This window comes from Cephus cinctus, unplaced genomic scaffold, assembly GCF_000341935.2.
Source record: "Cephus cinctus unplaced genomic scaffold, Ccin1 Ccin1_scaffold0857, whole genome shotgun sequence".
In the NCBI taxonomy this organism is placed as follows: domain Eukaryota; kingdom Metazoa; phylum Arthropoda; class Insecta; order Hymenoptera; family Cephidae; genus Cephus; species Cephus cinctus.
Window position 1 is genome coordinate 804,997 of NW_014333443.1, and position 18,605 is coordinate 823,601.

The 18,605-nt window shown below is 37.1% G+C and overlaps 3 protein-coding genes across 8 annotated transcripts; all 3 read left to right on the top strand.

Annotated features, from left to right (window-relative positions):
- The first annotated feature begins 1,409 nt into the window (after positions 1-1,409).
- LOC107270888 (shematrin-like protein 1) lies at positions 1,410-2,166 on the top strand. The gene is made up of 3 exons (XM_015746312.2): positions 1,410-1,498; positions 1,709-1,862; positions 1,943-2,166. The coding sequence occupies exons 1-3, from the start codon at positions 1,481-1,483 to the stop codon at positions 1,999-2,001; spliced, it is 231 nt and encodes a 76-aa protein (XP_015601798.1). The 5' UTR covers positions 1,410-1,480; the 3' UTR covers positions 2,002-2,166.
- Positions 2,167-6,985: 4,819 nt separating this feature from the next.
- On the top strand, positions 6,986-14,370 carry LOC107270957 (extensin). Of its 6 annotated transcripts, none has more exons than XM_015746446.2 (3): positions 6,986-7,149; positions 11,487-11,644; positions 11,761-14,370. In XM_015746446.2, the coding sequence occupies exons 1-3, from the start codon at positions 7,147-7,149 to the stop codon at positions 14,144-14,146; spliced, it is 2,547 nt and encodes an 848-aa protein (XP_015601932.1). In that variant the 5' UTR covers positions 6,986-7,146; the 3' UTR covers positions 14,147-14,370. The 6 variants fall into 6 exon arrangements, with proteins under 6 accessions (XP_015601932.1, XP_015601933.1, XP_015601935.1 ...); XM_015746447.1 differs by lacking the exon at positions 6,986-7,149 and having other exon boundaries at positions 11,478-11,644; positions 11,761-13,672; positions 13,778-14,370; XM_015746449.1 differs by lacking the exon at positions 6,986-7,149 and having other exon boundaries at positions 11,478-11,644; positions 11,761-13,576; positions 13,691-14,370.
- Positions 14,371-14,479: 109 nt separating this feature from the next.
- LOC107270958 lies at positions 14,480-18,561 on the top strand. Its single transcript, XM_015746451.2, has 5 exons — positions 14,480-15,204; positions 16,133-16,563; positions 16,640-17,044; positions 17,118-17,546; positions 18,071-18,561. Exons 1-5 carry the CDS (start codon positions 15,058-15,060, stop codon positions 18,531-18,533), a joined length of 1,875 nt encoding a protein of 624 aa, XP_015601937.1. The 5' UTR covers positions 14,480-15,057; the 3' UTR covers positions 18,534-18,561.
- The last annotated feature ends 44 nt before the right edge of the window (positions 18,562-18,605 follow it).

The window sequence follows — 18,605 nt, forward strand, 5'->3', positions numbered from 1 at the left end:
ATTGAGTTATTCCTGTAATTAGGTATATCCTGCACTTACCGCACAATACTATTATTTATTGTAAATACACATAAGATTCTTAAATGTTACACGGCTTTTTTTATCATGACCTCCATGAAATATCAACACGAACATCAAATAGTTTGTCAAGGATGAGCCGATTAGCTAAGCCATAATTATTTTTTCTTAGTATTACATACAGATGTTAACGTCTTGTTCTATGTCGTTCAGTTTTATGAACTGTTTGTCAAACTTTCTACCTTTTTTGCCTATAATGCCATTTTGAGCAAGGAATACTAATTTTCATTGAGTGATAAAATTTTGCGTTTGGTAATTGAAATTAATGTTATTATCAACAATAATACGTTACTGTGTTAATCATTAATTAATAGTACGTTTCTTTTTTTATGTAACTCATGCATGAAAAGCACTACTTTTCGTGCCTCCGAAGTGTGGCGAAAGTGGCGCTTTATATCTATGGATACGATCAAAATGCTGCGCATGCGCAAATCGGCCCAATTTTACATTATCGCACTAGTGCGATAAAGTAAACTTTGTTCTCGCGCGCTGTCATGAAATGCATTCACTTTGGAACCTTCCTTGCTCTTCTTATGGCTGCCTCCTCCAACGAAGAGATGTTCCAGTCACTTTGGAGGCACAGAAAGTAGCGTTTTTCATGCATTCGTTACAGAAAATATTATGCGATACTGGTACAATAAAGCGAACATTATACGCAGTTTGTGAAGTTTGTTCACCGCCTGCCTATAAAGTTCGCTTTCTCGCACTTGTATCGCAAAGTACTATTATAAAATTATTGATTACCTGTCGAGCCATTAGTTAATTGTACGCAAATAGTACATTATGATACAAGTGAGGGTGTGAAAAGTATGAGGGTGGGAAACGTCACACGAGTAGAAATCACCAACCCGCACGCGTGTCATATGTATACTATTTTTTGCAACAATGTACAGGAAGTTCGCAGGATATGCACCAAAAAGAAGCACGAAATTTCGTGCTTGTTTTTTGGTGCACAAACTGTATACTTTCCGTACAGCGTTGCAAAAATATAATTATCTGTCATTTGTTTAATTATAGTCAACCCAACTTTACTAATTAATAATAGAAAATCTTTTGTTTAAATTGTCATGTAACAATGTTCAGTATGTATTCTCTACGGTTGTCGATGCCTTAAATGTATTCATTGTATGTATTTCTTCGGAAGTACGTAATGCCCATCTCGAGATATGCCATTCATAATATAGGTAATTCAGGTAAAGGTATTCTGTAACCGTTAACAATGCAAGCTATTATTATCACGTACTTACACAAATGCTTGTACAATGTTGAGGAAAAGAGGAAAATGGTGGGATTCGTTACCGAAGATGCATATAAAAGAAGTGGTTGTCTAAAGAGTCTGGACATTGTTATAAGTACCTACAACGTTGCATCAAGAATAAAAATAGTAGGAAGAAGGAGAAACATGGGGTGCAAAAAGCTTGTAAGTAATTTTGAAATATAACATTTTGAATTATAAAGTCACATTATTTTTCATCCACGAATAAACGATTGAGATCTAGGGGACTCTTTTATATTATATTTCAATTAATCATGGCCCCTGTAAAACAGACTTTGCTCGTGGATAAATTGTGTCAGTCTAATCAGATTTCCGAAAATTTAATTTTGAAAAAATTAATTAATTTTGCATAAGCTTTCCATTCTGATCGTGGCATCCATCGTTGCTATTGCTATGGCACGTCCTGGAGGGTATGGCTATAGACTGGGTTACTCCTATCCGATTACTTATTCGAGTTATAGTTATCCAAACTATGGTTATGGCCACGGACTCTATTCTAATTTATACAGTAAGTCCTTTAAAACGATACTTCAAATATAGTATTAATTAAACCATAAAATCAGATGTTTATTAGTCTCTGATTAATAGGCTATCCATCGTATGGCTACGGTCACGGTTTTGGACTAGGTTACGGTGGATACTTGTGAGAAGGATGAAGAAAGAAGCCATGATTACAAAAAAAATTCCCATCATTTTTCAAAGTGAAAAGTGTCAATCGTCCACCCACTATAAAATAATATAATTCTTAAGATCGATCCATTATAAATTTACTATAATATATATTATAATAAATGCACCTTCTATTACCCGAACTACGTAAATACATATATTAAAATTTCCCTTATTCGGTTTTTGTGAAATATTATGAAGACTGTTCACATTATTTTGATTTTCATAAATTTTAATAAATTAGTCTCAGCGTTTTATTTCCTATGCACTATAATCAATATAAGTTTTACATTATTTGTTGACATAATGCAAAAACGTTTGAAATTTCAAATTTCACATACGTAACGATATCTTTAATTACTCGTAGAAATTATGTCATCTTAGGGCTGTAAACGTAATTAGTTAATTATCGGTTTTACCTCGAAACATGAAAAGCCATCAAGTAATGATCAAGATATATTGACAGATAAACGTTACATACGTTTTAAATATATTGTAAGAAAAATGTAAACTGCCAAATTTTTAATCTGAAATTTCATATAAGTAATAACATGAGCTTCATTACTTCTGAGAATTACCTCACCTCACCACTGTTCACTTAATTTATGAATATTACTGATTTCACCTGGAATTCCAAAAAATTCATTAATTAACAATCTGGGCATGACGGAAAAATTAAACGTGAATATAATTTCAGAATTTATATACCTTTATAAAAAGTCGGCATCTTTCAAAAGACCTTGTGTAATAAAAGGCCAGTAATATTTGTAGTACAGTTTCTTAGCAAACACAGACAAATTGATGCCAACATTTCTTATAATAACGAAAATCATCTTAAACCGGTTCACAAATGATATTCCTGTAGAGCGCAGTGTGATATCTGACCGTAAAAAAAAACTCAAATAAAGATGCATCGAAAATATCAAAAAATATGTCACGTTATCAATATAAATAATATTTAAGAAAATGCCTTATACAAATGTGAATTAATCATGAAAAATCGAGGGAGTTTTAAAGACATAACTTCTGTGCATTTCTACATAAGTGCATTCACTATACAGACCATGTATTACGTCCATGAATGCACTTCTAGTGCATGTGCATATGCACTTATACCAAGATCGATCGTATGACGTAACGGTAGTATGTAAACTGCCTAACATTTAGCATATCACTTTCACTGGTACATACATGTGTAGGAACGTGCCCATGTGTCGGGGTCATATAATTAGGAGATGTTTATTGGTTACGGCAATGTTTAGCACCAAAGAAAAAGAAGAAGAAAAAAACAGAAAAATCCTCAACATAAAGTCACAGCGCATCGTATGGTAAATGGTCAAAGAATTTAGCACGTACAGGCATTAAGATGCATTCTAAAGGAAGAAAATGATAAATTGATTCTTGGGCATGAGTACATTGAATAAATCGAAAGTTTATTTTTAAACATAAATTTCAACAAAAAATGTAGCTGCGTAAACTCGCATAGTCGGTTAATCAATGAATAACAGTACATACAGAAAGTTATTCAGTTCCTGGCTGATTCAAGTCAGCTGCATACACGTCCAATATAAAAAAGTTCCTGAATCAATAGTTCAATGCCAAGTGAGCTTGTCTCTGACATTTTCAAAAGAACAGCATCCAGAAGATCCTTTCGTTTTTGTCTCCACTTTTTATAATGCGGATTCTAGAGAAAGGAAAGACCAATAAAATATTATAAGCTTCGCACGTATCCGTTTATTTATTTTATTCGACTTCTCAATATCCATTTATTGTGTTTATCATTGATATCCTTATCTTGAAACTGCTCCTATATAACCTATCTAGCCTCTATTAATATTTCGAGTATCTTGCAAACTATATACATTTAACTACTGCTTCTTCTCTAGTTGGCCTTCAACAGTCACTAAGTAATACAACCTTAAGCAAAAACCAATCATGTGTTTACAATGAATTTTTAATTCATAAATTAATAATGCAATAAAATACCCGAAATAAAGTCCCATAGCAAACGCAGTATCGTGTTGCACAATATTATGCTGCTTATCACAAAAAAAATATTTACATAAATAATGCAACATAAAAAGTAATTCCAAATTTAAGAGTTAAGATTAGTATCTTAAGTATAAGATACATCCTCAAGTAATCAACGTCATAACAGTAAATCCTGTACGTTTCAAGCTATCGGATGAGTTATCTGCGATTCGAGTCTCACGTGCTAGAGCAGCGTTCGTCTGAAATTATTATGGTACCTGTAAGTTGGCATCAGTGCCACGGAATGTTGAAGAAGAGTTCAGACTCTCGAAAGGTGCAGAGACCACTGGGACTTTTCAGGTCAAGTCCCACAAGTATTGCGACAATACTTGCGATGTATGTGACTGTAGGAGGTTTAACCTTATCACGATAATTCGGTAGGAATGATCTTCGTTCATTTATCTAACCCATTCGTTCGCAGGATGAAATTTGTTTATTACGTTAAAGCGCAAAATTGTTTAGAAAAAAGAACCAGGCAGCAATCGGACACCTTGAGTCAAATTTTGAAGGAGGCCGTTAAAACCAACTAATTTCATCTTCCTTACTCACGCATCTCGTTACGTCAAGGTCGTCCTTGCACGACCACTTGACGATCCTCGTGTAGAATTGTGTAAGAATTTTCGAGGATTTCCGATAATAAATCAACATATTTTTTTGTAATCAGAGAATAAGTCATAAAACTTACTGATGTATAATATATTGGCAATGCTTCTTAAATATTTTGTGAATTAATTACAAGTGTATGAGAATGTTGTCATCGAAATTTTATGTCATCGCCTATATCTTTCTCTTTGTTATTCTTGTATATTCGTATACAGCTGATTATCTCCCACGGACAGGGAAGATATGAACAATGGATCAGAGTCAAAACAACTGATCTTTTGTTTCTTTCAAGTGATCATTGTCAACTTGGTACCTGCGATGTCAAGGGGCACGATATTAAAAATTTTACTTATTTTTTGTATACTTCGGATGGACTTGGCGGATTCATAGAAATCAAAGAATATCGTGTTGCTCATTTTGCAAACGTTGATTTGCATTAGCACAGTTTTTCACTTTGTTAGCACAAAGCCAAAGTTGCTTTGGATGCTAAATGTCTGTTGCACAGTAGGCACAAGATATATTAGAGACTAATTGTAACCTTGTTTGCTGAAACGATAGTTGGGGAAGAGAAATGTGATTGATGCAAGAAAAAAGTAAACTAATGGGAGTTAATTGTCATAAAAAATTAGTACCAATCTTAGTACATGCGTTGAGTAACTAACGATTGGAAGGTATTAGAAAAAAGTGGATTGGAGTAATAAACAATTTTATAATGTTGAAAGTAAAATTATATATTTAATGCTACTCTCCTTGTTTCTTTCTCTGTATCCTATCAGCATAAATCCATCTATCTTGCGCTCACAATTAATATGGGTAATTCATAAAATCTAATATGTAAAACTTGCCTAATCAGACATTCCCATTTGATATGAAAATACATCTAAACATGAACAGGATTCTACACTGTCTGTCTCTCTTCGACTCACATAAATTCTGTCTCTACACGCCTATAGAATCTTTGATGAAAATTTGCTAGATCCAAAGTCTCTAGACATCTTCAATACGCACGGTGATTCTTCATATAAAGACACACGAAAGATCATATGGGGAAAAAAACATATGTGTACAGCTCGAGATGACATCACTAATTCTGAAATATTACTCTGGATATAAAGTATACATAACTTTGTAACACTGACCGATATTACAGTCAGGATGAAAGTGAAAAATAAAACTGAAAAAAATATTTAAGAAAATCATACTAATCATGATCTCCAGTTGATCACATATAACAGATACTTATTACCAGCTAATCTCATTCCATGTATGATTTGTCTTATCCGCGATGAGGCAACCAATAAAAAATCAATTCATGTCGTCACATCCTCCTTTTATGAGGAAGCAATATCATATCTAGTTAATGGTTAACTGTGATTCTGCACTGTTCACTCTACCTAGTTAACCCTGAGCTCAGGATGAGAACTGTTTCACCCACTATAGTGCCGGGAAGAATGTTCAACCTGATGATATTACGATTGAAGGTTATGACAGCCATGAATAGAACCTTTATAATGGAGAATATAAAGTCCGTATAGCATGCCTACCCACTGCATTTGTGCAATAGAGATCTAAGAGAACAGGACTCTTGACAAACTTATCATCGATCAATGAAATAAAGGTAGATCCCATACAACTTAGGATCTCTTAGAGGGATATTACTGGTTAAGAGACAGGTGTATAATAACATGGCAAATATTGTGCACAGGTAATGATCGACCCACGCAGAGATCAAGAAGCTGCTGCTGATGATTCTGAATAAAATAGAAAAAAAAATGCAGAGTTATATAGACAGAACGTTGGAATTACTAAATGAAAAAAAAGTGAAATGATTAGTGAATGGTACAAAATCATAAATTTGTATTAAAAAAATTTCCAAAAAAATACGCCAATGATATTCACTGTCATTAGTATTCAGTCAATGGATGATATAATAATAATTATTTATTGCATTTTCAGATGACTACAAATCATTAGATTCGGTAAATGAAAAGTTGTCTGTTCACAAGAAATAACATATGGCGTAGGTGGTAGGTCCTTTGCTCAAGTCATCAAGTCATCGTATGGCGGTAGCGTCCTTCTTCTTATCTAATGCTGGATATACTCTCACCGTTAATTTCTGTTCACCGTATTTCCATCTTGTTTCAGGCATCCAATGATTACAGCATCCTCTCACACGATGACAACTTTCCGTTGGAAGAATGTCTCGTGTGTGGACCACGTTTGCTGATGGCGATCTCTGGCATCATCGCCATCACCATCATCATCAACGAAGAACCCACTCCTTGTGTGTAAACCCCACCTCAGGACTATCGGAGTGAATCCTATAAATGGCCCAGACGATGTCGCGGAATGAAGAAGTTGACTCTCGGGACCGCTGAATCCCCGTGAGAGAAATGTGTTAGTTTTTAAGGGATAACGTTCTTTTTTTTTCTTATTATTTCTGATAAGAAAAAATAATATACATAAGTCGAAAGTGCCGAACACATAAAATGGTAAGTAGCGTGTGTCCGGAATAACGCGTGTGTGTGCCCTTGATAAAGATTTCGGAATACAATGGAACATTAACGAACTATTTTCGAATTAATTGTCGATCTGGAACGTGTGAAAAAATTAATTCTTTTGTTTTCAAATATATATATATATATATATTCGTTGATACGGTCGATTTTTATTCAGATGATGCTGGATTAATTATTTAAACATTGTCATTGGGCCATTTGATTGTTTGCAAATTTTTTTAGCGAAAATGATGTATTACTATTTTTAACATTGGTTCGTATCATGATAAAGGTTGTATTGTATCATGTACAAACTAATTAATGATTATCATTTTCCGCTTATACGAATTAATGATACCGGATCCGCTCACGAAATACTTTGATTGGCCTTCGCGGAATTCCGTGGTATTACATAATATCACGAATTGATTCAGTACGATACGATCGGGCGATTCCTCTGGCCCACCCACTTTCTTTTTCACCTGAAGTAATTACGTCATTTCAAGAAAGGAAGAAAAAACAGGAAAACGAAACTACATGAAATTTCTTACAGAAAACTAATTATTCTGTCGTTAGTAATCTGTCTGTGGTGCCAAAGTACCGATTGGCTCTATCACGCGATACGATCGAATAGTTACTTACTGTAATTACGATCAAAGGTCACCGAAACAATATCCAATCGAATTTACGTAATCTTGAAAATTGTTGAAAGATTTTTATTTTATATCAAATTTATTTGCTCGAAAAACAGTATGCGATCTGTAATAAATTAATTAATATAAATTATAATTACACACTCTGTCAGATTAAGTTGTCCTCCGGTTAGAAAATATGGGCCTTTAAATTTGTATTTGTCAACCAACCATCCAGAGAACATCTAATGGAATAGCAAATAACTTTCGATTTCTTCGGTTAGATCGAGTCATTCCTATGCTATAGTGATTTCAGCTGTTTATTAACATAGTTCTATACTAGCTCTATACTACACAAAATCGAATTCGATTCATCGAACCTTGACTACAAGGTACACCGCAAAATTTCACAAATAACACATACTTGACAGGGCTTTACAACAAAAAAAAAGAATGTTCTTAATAGAAAAAGAATAACACACGACCTTTGTAGTAGTATCTAAAAGTTAATTGAATTCTCGGCTTACGATATTATCTAGCGACGAAAAAAAATCTTCACACGAATCAACTTCTCTACTAGCAATCAAATTAAGCCAGGTGATTCCGTATTCCATTGATAAACCGGATACGCAAATTTACCGCAAAACGTTCGTAACACTGACATAACCGTCTAACAATTAGGTGTAAATCAATTAAAAATTCGAAACACGTACATATTATGTATTATGTGTACTTGGGATTTCGAATTTAAGTAAAATATCGCGGAACTCGTGAAATTTAAGAAATTAGGAATAATCGTCATTCAAATCTTTTCGATACTTCCGTATTACATAGATACCGATTATTTTCGTTCGATTGGATAAATAAAAAATTATTACAAAAATTTTCAAAATTCCAACTAATGCATATTTATTACCCGTATACAGAAATTTCATCTATACGTTAAATCCATAAACCATCTCGATTAAAAGTCCACCAATTGGGAAGATTTATAGATTGGTATATATATATATATACATAAAATTTGATAATGAAAATATACTACCAATTTACTCAAGTTTTATTACATGCTACTTTTTAAAAAATTATATTGCTAAGATACTCACTGGCATAAATATAGACTTTTCAATTATCAATAATATATACAATTATGATATCTATGATAAATATCCTAGAGCAACGGTTGGTCCTGATCAGAATATTTAGGCTTGTAGTAAATTTTTATAATCGATTTCAATGTTTACATAGAAATTTATAATCCCAAGCGACAGACTTTTAGTCAAGATGGTTCATAGATCTGTAGTAAACTAATTTCTTTTGCACGGGTATCGATAACTATTTATTATTGAATTCCACGTGCATATCTGCTAAGACCCTAATATTCGTATACCTATGTACTAATCTAATGTGTCAGCCATCGCGGTTCAAATTTTCAAGGTACCGATCGTGCATAATTCAAGATAATGAAATGGCCCAATGTTCCACTTGAATCTTACACCACGTAGCACCTGGTCAATTGCACAACATGGTCCGCGCACAAATTGGACAGTAAATTCTGAGATGACCCATGTCCTTTCGTAATGATGATAAATAGCGGTATTTCATTATTCGATGCTTAAAACGCACGAGGTTGGTCGTCTCTTGCGTAAAGTAGATGCGCATCGGTGTTATGTGATTTTACTAACCTTTAAAAAAAAAAGTTATTTCTCCATATAATAAAACATTGAAAATAATCTTTAATCGAAATTTAAATAGCTCCAAGTAATTGAATTCTATCCGCGTTTCAAGAACGTCCCCGCCCGAATCACGCATAGCCACCAAAAGTATCGAATGCCGAAAACAAGTTTCATTATTCCCGGAGGTCATATAATAAATCAATAAATTAATTCTAATTATCGCTTCAAACTAAGATTTTCTGTTTCTTTGTACGAAACTTTCTTATACATTGTTAGGGTGATTAAACATTTTTTTATTCAATTTATCTAAGGTGTAATTATTCTTGTTGACACCAGCATTGACAAATACACTTGTACTTTTATTGTCAGATTCAACTTTTATTTCGTTTCATTACCTTCTACGGTGTCAATTACTTGCCAATTACCATTATGAATACGACATTCAGGTTTACAGCAAAGATCTTACACGATGCGCAATAAGCACGCTTTCTCTTGCCAAGATGCAAATACAAGAGGTATACGTGCAGCTGCATAGTAGCCTATACTGTTCTTGTTTTCTTATACGCCGTAAAAATGAAATTGATTTTTAAAAAATCGCATGAAATTCGTCACAAAAAAAATAATAGCAATAAGCAAAAATGCAAGCACAACAATTTTGATACAGCTGTTCTTGAAGATCCCATTTTGAGAAGACATCTTCTTATGACGTAAAATGTAAATGAGTATCTCGAATCTGGAACTGATCCCGGATGAGCACCATATAAGGAACAGTTCGATTCGGGGATTAAATATCTCAGTCATGTAAACCAAAATGAATTGAATATTTCAATTTGATAAAATGATAAGATCGCCTTTATTTAATTAAACAAATATAATGTAGACATTCAAATTTCCCGCAAAAAGATCAAGAGAAAGCATTGCATTGCTCCATTAGTATGTCACAAGGGCATTATGAAAATATTGTAAACGAAGCCGAAATATATCACGTTTGATTGATGTCAAAATTACTTATAAAAACTATGGATCCAATATTCAATGAAACAATCGTTAGTTGCATCAGCCTGATAAGCATCGCGCAGCTGTTGTACGAATAAGATTAGTATATATATATATATACTACGTATATATACGCATAAGACATAACCTTTCACAGCAAGAAACACACTGGCGCGTATTATTTTCCCAGCAATGGCGGCGATTCTCCATATAAATTATTCTGCTAAAGGTCACTGGACGTTACTTCGAGCCAGAACCATCATGTCGTGCTGTGTCGTAAACGGGACGAGAGTTTAATTCACGACTCGTGCTAATAACGTTGCGCCCAGACAGAAGCTTTCCTTTATTATATTACTGTAAATTGACAAGAGCTTAGAAGTTATTAATAATCATTTCATTGCAAAATTGAACACTGCGCATTAGCATTTATCCTAAGACGTTAACTCCTCGTTTAGAGGAATCTAAGATTTCCTCATACGGTATAGACTGTAAAAGTAACGTTGAAGTATGCAGATATGTTTTTCTTCACGTATTTTTCTAGTCTTTGTTAATAACGTTTACATTTCGCAAAGTAGCGGTGTATTAGCGCCTGCCGTTTAACGAGCTGCAACATTATATTTTTTGCCCGCTTAAACCTTTCACGATTATTCATTACATTTGAAACAGTACGTATACCTACTCTCCCTGTGAAGTCTGTTTGGGTTATGTAAGGCATTGGGTGAGGCGTGAGATTATCCCACGGAACGATACATGAATATATGCAATATATATATCTTTTAATGTAAGGATGTCCTTTATGAAATATGCATTTCGATTAAAACTCAAGTATGATAAATATGTTTGGAAATTTATGAAATATAATTTTTGCAACACTGTACGGAAAGTTTACAGTTTGTGCACCAAAAACAAGCACAAAATGGTCCATTATCGATGAGTTCAGAATGTGCGTAACATTCCCGCACGATATTCCGTTCTTCCCGAGAACTTCCCGCACTTGTATCATAATGTACTATTTTGTATGATGCAGTGGAGACTCGTGTGGGGCGCCACACTCGTGGCGGTGCTCTCCACGTGTTATGGCCACGAGAGGAGCGAGAGGGCAATTGCGACTTATGCCAGACCGCAAGAACCTTTCCAGGGTTATGTTTACGAGAAACCGGCAACGCAGTTTACACTGCCACCACGGTATGTATATCGAGATGAAATAAGAAAGTATAGTACATACAGCGTATGTAGATGAAGATTTGATTTTGTTAATAGGCGAATTATTCTTAATGGATTTTGATTTTGATTTTACTCAGAGAGCAACCATCACCTTCAACTAGTCCTCCAACGCCACCTAAACTACAGGTGACAACAGGACCACCACGGCCCGTTACGCCGAGTAGCACTCCGTCATATAAGTATGAAACACCGGGGACTGTATTCACTTTACCCACGAGGCCACCTCCACCTCTTGTAATTTCAACGAGACCGCCGCCTACACCACCCCCTGTCACTGGGCCTCGCCAGCCGGATATTACACCAGTACCTGAATATAAGTATCCAAAGCCGAGTAATCCACTGACTCTGCCGCCTGCACCACCTCCCTCGAGACCTCCACCACCACCCACTACAAGAGCTCCGCCGCCATCGTTTCCACCGCAAGTAGTTACAAGCCCTCGACCTAACTACAATTATCCGCCACCAAGCAATCCACTGACTCTGCCGCCTGCACCACCTCCCTCGAGACCTCCACCACCACCCACTACAAGAGCTCCGCCGCCATCGTTTCCACCGCAAGTAGTTACAAGCCCTCGACCTAACTACAATTATCCGCCACCAAGCAATCCACTGACTCTGCCACCTGCACCACCACCCTCGAGGCCTCCACCACCACCCACTACAAGAGCTCCGCCGCCATCGTTTCCACCACAAGTAGTTACAAGCCCTCGACCTAACTACAATTATCCGCCACCAAGCAATCCACTGACTCTGCCGCCTGCACCGCCACCCTCGAGGCCACCACCACCACCACCTACTACAAAAGCGCCACCGCCGTCGTTTCCATCGCAAATAGTTACAAGCCCTCGTCCTAACTACAATTATCCGCCACCAAGCAATCCACTGACTCTGCCGCCTGCACCGCCTCCCTCGAGGCCACCACCACCACCTACTACAAGAGCGCCTCCACCACCATTTACTACAAGAGCCCCTCCGCCGCCACCTACTACAAGAGCACCACCGCCATCATTTCCACCGCAAGTAGTTACAAGCCCTCGCCCTAACTACAATTATCCGCCACCAAGCAATCCACTGACTCTGCCGCCTGCACCGCCTCCCTCGAGGCCTCCACCACCACCTACTACAAGAGCACCACCACCATCATTTCCACCGCAAGTAGTTACAAGCCCTCGCCCTAACTACAATTATCCGCCACCAAGCAATCCACTGACTCTGCCGCCTGCACCGCCTCCCTCGAGGCCTCCACCACCACCTACTACAAGAGCGCCTCCCCCACCGAGGCCCCCAACGCCACCGAAAACAACTCCTGCACCTGGATATAGTTATCCGCCACCAGATAACCCATTGACGTTCCCACCTCGACCACCCCCTACTCCAACAAAACCGCCATACGTTCCGCCGCCACCACCTCCAACTAGACCACCATACATACCCCCACCACCACCAACAAGACCACCTTATGTTCCTCCTCCGCCTCCACCACCTCCAACAAAACCACCATATGTGCCTCCCCCGCCACCGCCACCACCACCAACTAGGCCACCTTATGTGCCTCCTCCGCCTCCACCACCACCACCAACTAGACCACCATATGTGCCTCCTCCGCCACCACCACCACCAACAAGACCGCCATATGTGCCTCCTCCGCCACCACCACCACCAACAAAACCACCTTATATTCCTCCTCCGCCTCCACCACCACCACCAACTAGACCACCTTATGTGCCTCCTCCGCCACCACCATCACCACCTCCAACTAAACCTCCATATTTACCACCGCCACCACCACCAACAAGGCCACCTTACGTGCCTCCTCCACCACCACCACCACCACCAACTAGACCACCATACGTACCTCCGCCACCACCACCACCACCAACAAGACCACCATATGTGCCTCCACCGCCGCCTCCAACGAGACCACCTTATGTGCCTCCTCCGCCACCACCACCACCAACAAAACCACCTTATATTCCTCCTCCACCTCCACCAACAAGACCACCATATGTGCCTCCACCGCCGCCTCCAACGAGACCACCTTATGTGCCTCCTCCGCCACCACCACCACCAACAAAACCACCTTATATTCCTCCTCCACCTCCACCAACAAGACCACCATATGTGCCTCCACCGCCACCACCACCACCGCCAACAAGGCCGCCTTACGTGCCCCCGCCAACAACTCAACCACCAACCTATCTACCGCCTAAAGATAGTACACCACCCCACACAAGACCACCACCTTATCTTCCACCTTCGACGCCAAGACCAGTACAGGTGACTGTCAAACCACCACCATACCCAACTCCCCTTTACAGTCCAACACCAAGCACTTCGAGCTTGCCACCACCAACGGGATCACCAGCGCCAAGCCCAACGCTTCCACCAACCACGCCAGCCAAACCCTTCGTTGGATACAACTATCCAATCCCCGATATACCATTCGAGCTTCGAAAACGTTAAACGACTTTAGGTTAAAGAGAATAACACTAACGAGTTCTCGTTAATTAAAAATAATGCAAAAAAATCCATTAATACATTAAGAGATTGTGGTTATCAAGAACAGTGACCCTATAGTAGACTCCACTATCATAGATAGTAAAGCTCTACCAAAAAGAAAAGGAATTTAGGCGTGTAAGATATAGTACGTGAGAAGTAATAAATGTTTCGTAAGTTTTTTCAATGAATAATTGACGTAATTAATTTATTTGAAGCATTCAATTCAATCGTTTCATTATTTTTTTTTTACACTAACTTTCTATAAGTTAACAATGAAGTGAATGACGTATTTAAATTGAAAAATGTATATACATGAAGCGTCACAAACGTATCACGTGATGGATAAATTGGATGATGAGATATGAAAGGAGGATTTTCGTGCACTTAATATTCCACGGGGCATGACTTGACTCTTGCCCGAGCGGCGTAAGTAGCCCATAAAATTTACACAGTCTACAACATTGGGTATACAAGCAAAATCTGTATGCACGCATATAAGAATGTACTCCCCCACGTATCTTCTGGAATGAAAATTTCTTCGTGGCTGATAGCAATCTATGGTGAAAACATACAGCGAGAAATATGAAGACACTAGTCTTTATTAAAGCGCCGAGAGAAGCACGCTGTCGGAAATTACGGTCGAATTATCGAAAAATCGGACCTCAAAAGTTTACATGGTCTTATATACGCTTTTAAAAGTTTACGTGAAACTAAGAATATCGATGAATAAATTTTCTATTATCATTGCAAAGATAACGAAAATAATTTTGTACAGCAGTTCACATTGACAAGTGCAATAATTAAACGTCGTATGATGTGACGGACGAAGAAATTTTTCTAAAGAGATTTTTCAGATATAATTCGGTTCAAAAGAAATGTTCGATAACAGTCGTAGATCTGCCATTAGCACTTCCGAACTTGGATTATATTCGGATCGCAGCGATCGTTATCAGAGGAATCGACACGGCGCTACAGTCAAAGAATTCGTTATTGGCATTATGGCTGTCATATCAATAATTGTGGTAAGGAATACTCCCAATTACTATTTCCTGTATTCTATTAATTAATCGTCTTCCAAATCACAAATCACTAGATCCTTACTTACGACGTTGTAAAATTCCCATAAAATCCAATCCATAATCCAATTAATATCTATCTGATAAATAATTTATATCCAATAATAATATCAACAATAATAACAATAAGAAAAATCACCATAAAATTATGAGAAGCTTTCCATAGGTTGTCCTCTTTTTACTTTCACATACAATTCAAATGTACTCGAGTAGATCTTCATACGACACCAAATATATCTTTCAAGTTATTCCAGTGCATCCATAAAAAAATGTCTGTACGGTACAAGAAACGGAAGAAATTTCCCTTTAACACGAATAAACGACTATTTAGTATTATTGCACTAATTTTGAATTGTTTCTAAAATAGAAATCAAATCAGCGAGATAAATTCAATTGTTGCAATATTCCTCAAGGAACTTTGTGTGTAAAAGTCACATTTTCTCCAAAGTAGCTAATAATTGCATTAAGGTGTCCGGCATGCATGGCGGACCAAGCGCGTCTGATGTCAGAATATTTCTGCGTGCTACACATATAGGGCGTTAACTGTGTTCCGACAGGAATAATGTGTTAAGCGGAGGAGAGGAAATGGGAAAGAAAAAAAAACACGTAGAAAAGAGAAGAAAAAATTTGCTTGTAAATAGGAGAAAGAGGGCCGTAATAACGGTGCAATTAACATTTAATATAACGGCGATAGCTGGCACGCAAACAATTACACACGCATGTAAAGAATTCTAACGAGCACACATTTTTTTACGGCATATAACAATTTCACGCTTTGCTTAAGATACGTGCTGATTTTGAAAAAAAAAATATACGTTACGATATATAATTTCAAAAAATGCATATCTACAATTTCATTTTTAATTTTATGTAGGCTGGAATTTTTCTTTACGATTTCACGTCTGGGGCGTCGGTTACTGGTAAAGCTAGTCAGGAGACCAAGCATATTTATATACTTCAAAATGCTTTGAAAAAGTCAAATAATTTTTCTAAGAGAAGTACCACGAGTACTACGACACTTTCGGATGTCACGACAAATCCCACGCAAGTTCATTTAATGCAGGATCGATCTGACGATGAACGTGACTTGTTATTGAATTATGATGATTCAATTGATAAGAGCGAGACTGAAAGTAGAACTCAGAGAATGGCACCAGGAAATGCGGAATACGGTGCGATAAATTTATCAAATTTAGAAAATCGTAAAGCTCTTGTCGATTCCGAGGAAAGTGACGAGAGTGAAGATAAAACGGAAGGAAAGGAGTCACTTGACAATCATGCATTGATCCATCGAATTAGACAGAGGTGAAAATACACGTGAAGCAATTGCGCGATGGATACTCAATTTTTATGGAAATTTGAATATTAATTTTTTGTACAGATACAAAAATCAAGCATCCACGGAAGATATAAATTCTGAGGAATCTCGTCCTACTCCTTTCCATTTTGAATTAAAAACCCCAAAACCAAGCTCATTTAAACGCAGCAAATATCCACAATTAAGTCAATACCGTTATCCGCAAACATCAAGAAACATACAGGATATCATAAAGTACCTCACGACGAATTCTCAAAGGCCAAATCGTGCGATTAAATTTACGGGCGTTTACGTAAATCCAAAAAAATATGATCTAGTTCCGGAAGTGGGGAAATCCACGATAAACAGTGAAGGATCCGAAGAGTACGAAGGTCCACCTTATACAATCGGTACAAATTCGGACCCATTTTATCCGTATAAGCCGCAACATCCGGCAGACGTAAATTTATTAGCAACGTCAAATTTCAGGTAAACTAATTAAAGCGTCGAGTAAATCGAAATTTTTTAAAACGGATAAAACTCAAAAATTATTTTCTTACAGATTTTCACCTACTGGAATACATAGATATAATCGAAATTACGATCCATTTTTTTCACGACCTCAAACCAATTTTAATAAACATTCCCCTGGAGCGGAGGAGGCTAATCACGACAGTTCCTCTCTGTACACACATTTTTCAAAAGAGCGCAAAGCCAAACCAATTACCATTATGCTAGACATCTATCCAATCACGGACGCTATAGATCAACCAAAAAAGTCGACTAAACCAAAATTACTAAACATAGAGGACTTTGATCGACGAAGACCAATTGCTTATAACAATAGAGGTGGTAAATTTTACAATCCATCCACACAGCCGATTCCTATTCTCGCCGTGCCAGCTCAGCAAGGATTCAATGACGAGGACGAAAGGCAGCACATGATTTTTCACTTGAACTTGTATCCTCGAAAAAGGAATAAATTAAATAGGTAAGTATAAAAATAATCAACAGTTATATTATTTTTATGATAAAAAAATATTTCTAGAGAAATCATAAAAATTTTAACACTTGGTCTTCCGAGGCATCTTGTAAAGTCATCAAAATTCTTTTCATCTGACCAAACTTTCACTGAATAATTTAAGATGTATAGTTCCTGAAATCCCTCGTGTTGAAGGTCGTCGAAAATTTACGATGTTCTTCTCCAGTGACGACATCGTTAGTGATTGAAGAAGTAAAAATACAAAAAAAAATCGAGAAAACAAATTCTTCATTACTTTTTTTCTTTTACTTCAAATCACACCTCGTCACTAATCATCAGCCTACAGGATGTAACTCAATGTCGACACCCATGAACTTAATCATTGAGAATTCCACTCGAAAGACTTACCATCTTGATAGTTTAGCAAATCTTTTCCTCATTGAGTATTCATGAAAAAAAAATTATACAACGTATACAGAAATATTAGCTGCATATTTCAAGAATGTATATGTATATACATAAGTATTTTTCAGGCACGATATTTTAGAGAGATCGAAATCAATGGATTCAGAGGATGGTCAATCATTTATGGAAAAAATAATAACGCCTTTCGATTCTATAGCCAAGCAACTGACTGATCACTCAGCAATCGAGGATTCGAAATTCGAGGAATCTGATATGCTTAATGATAACGATGAATTGTTATTAACAAGTCGTTATCAGGAGAGTACATTAAATATATCGAGTACCAATGATACCGAGAAAACCGACCAATTTCCATGTAATCATAAAATTACGGAAATTACTACCGTCAAGAGTAATGATTTTCATATGGAAGAAGTGACTTCAAGTACAACCAGTCATCAGTGTTACGATTGCACTAATTCCACGAGTGTCGAAGTTAATGATAAGAATAATGAAACCAGTAAAATTGTTGATATAGACACTGTACAAGGATTTCAGCAATTTGCTAATGGCCTCCTACTTAACCAGTGATAAGACAACACTGTATTCCTGTTGCAGTTAATTGAAAAAAATTTGGAGTGCTATACGAGCCTTCGTATTAAA

Excerpts from the sequence above, each read along its gene's own strand:
- LOC107270888 (XM_015746312.2), top strand. Across the intron at positions 1,863-1,942 it reads ACTCTATTCTAATTTATACA|GCTATCCATCGTATGGCTAC; the intron begins GTAAGTCCTTTA and ends TCTGATTAATAG.
- LOC107270957 (XM_015746445.1), top strand. The coding sequence starts at position 11,478 with ATGATGCAGTGGAGACTCGTGTGGGGCGCCACACTCGTGGCGGTGCTC. Across the intron at positions 11,645-11,760 it reads CAGTTTACACTGCCACCACG|AGAGCAACCATCACCTTCAA; the intron begins GTATGTATATCG and ends GATTTTACTCAG.
- LOC107270958 (XM_015746451.2), top strand. The coding sequence starts at position 15,058 with ATGTTCGATAACAGTCGTAGATCTGCCATTAGCACTTCCGAACTTGGA. Across the intron at positions 15,205-16,132 it reads CTGTCATATCAATAATTGTG|GCTGGAATTTTTCTTTACGA; the intron begins GTAAGGAATACT and ends AATTTTATGTAG. Across the intron at positions 16,564-16,639 it reads ATCCATCGAATTAGACAGAG|ATACAAAAATCAAGCATCCA; the intron begins GTGAAAATACAC and ends TTTTTTGTACAG.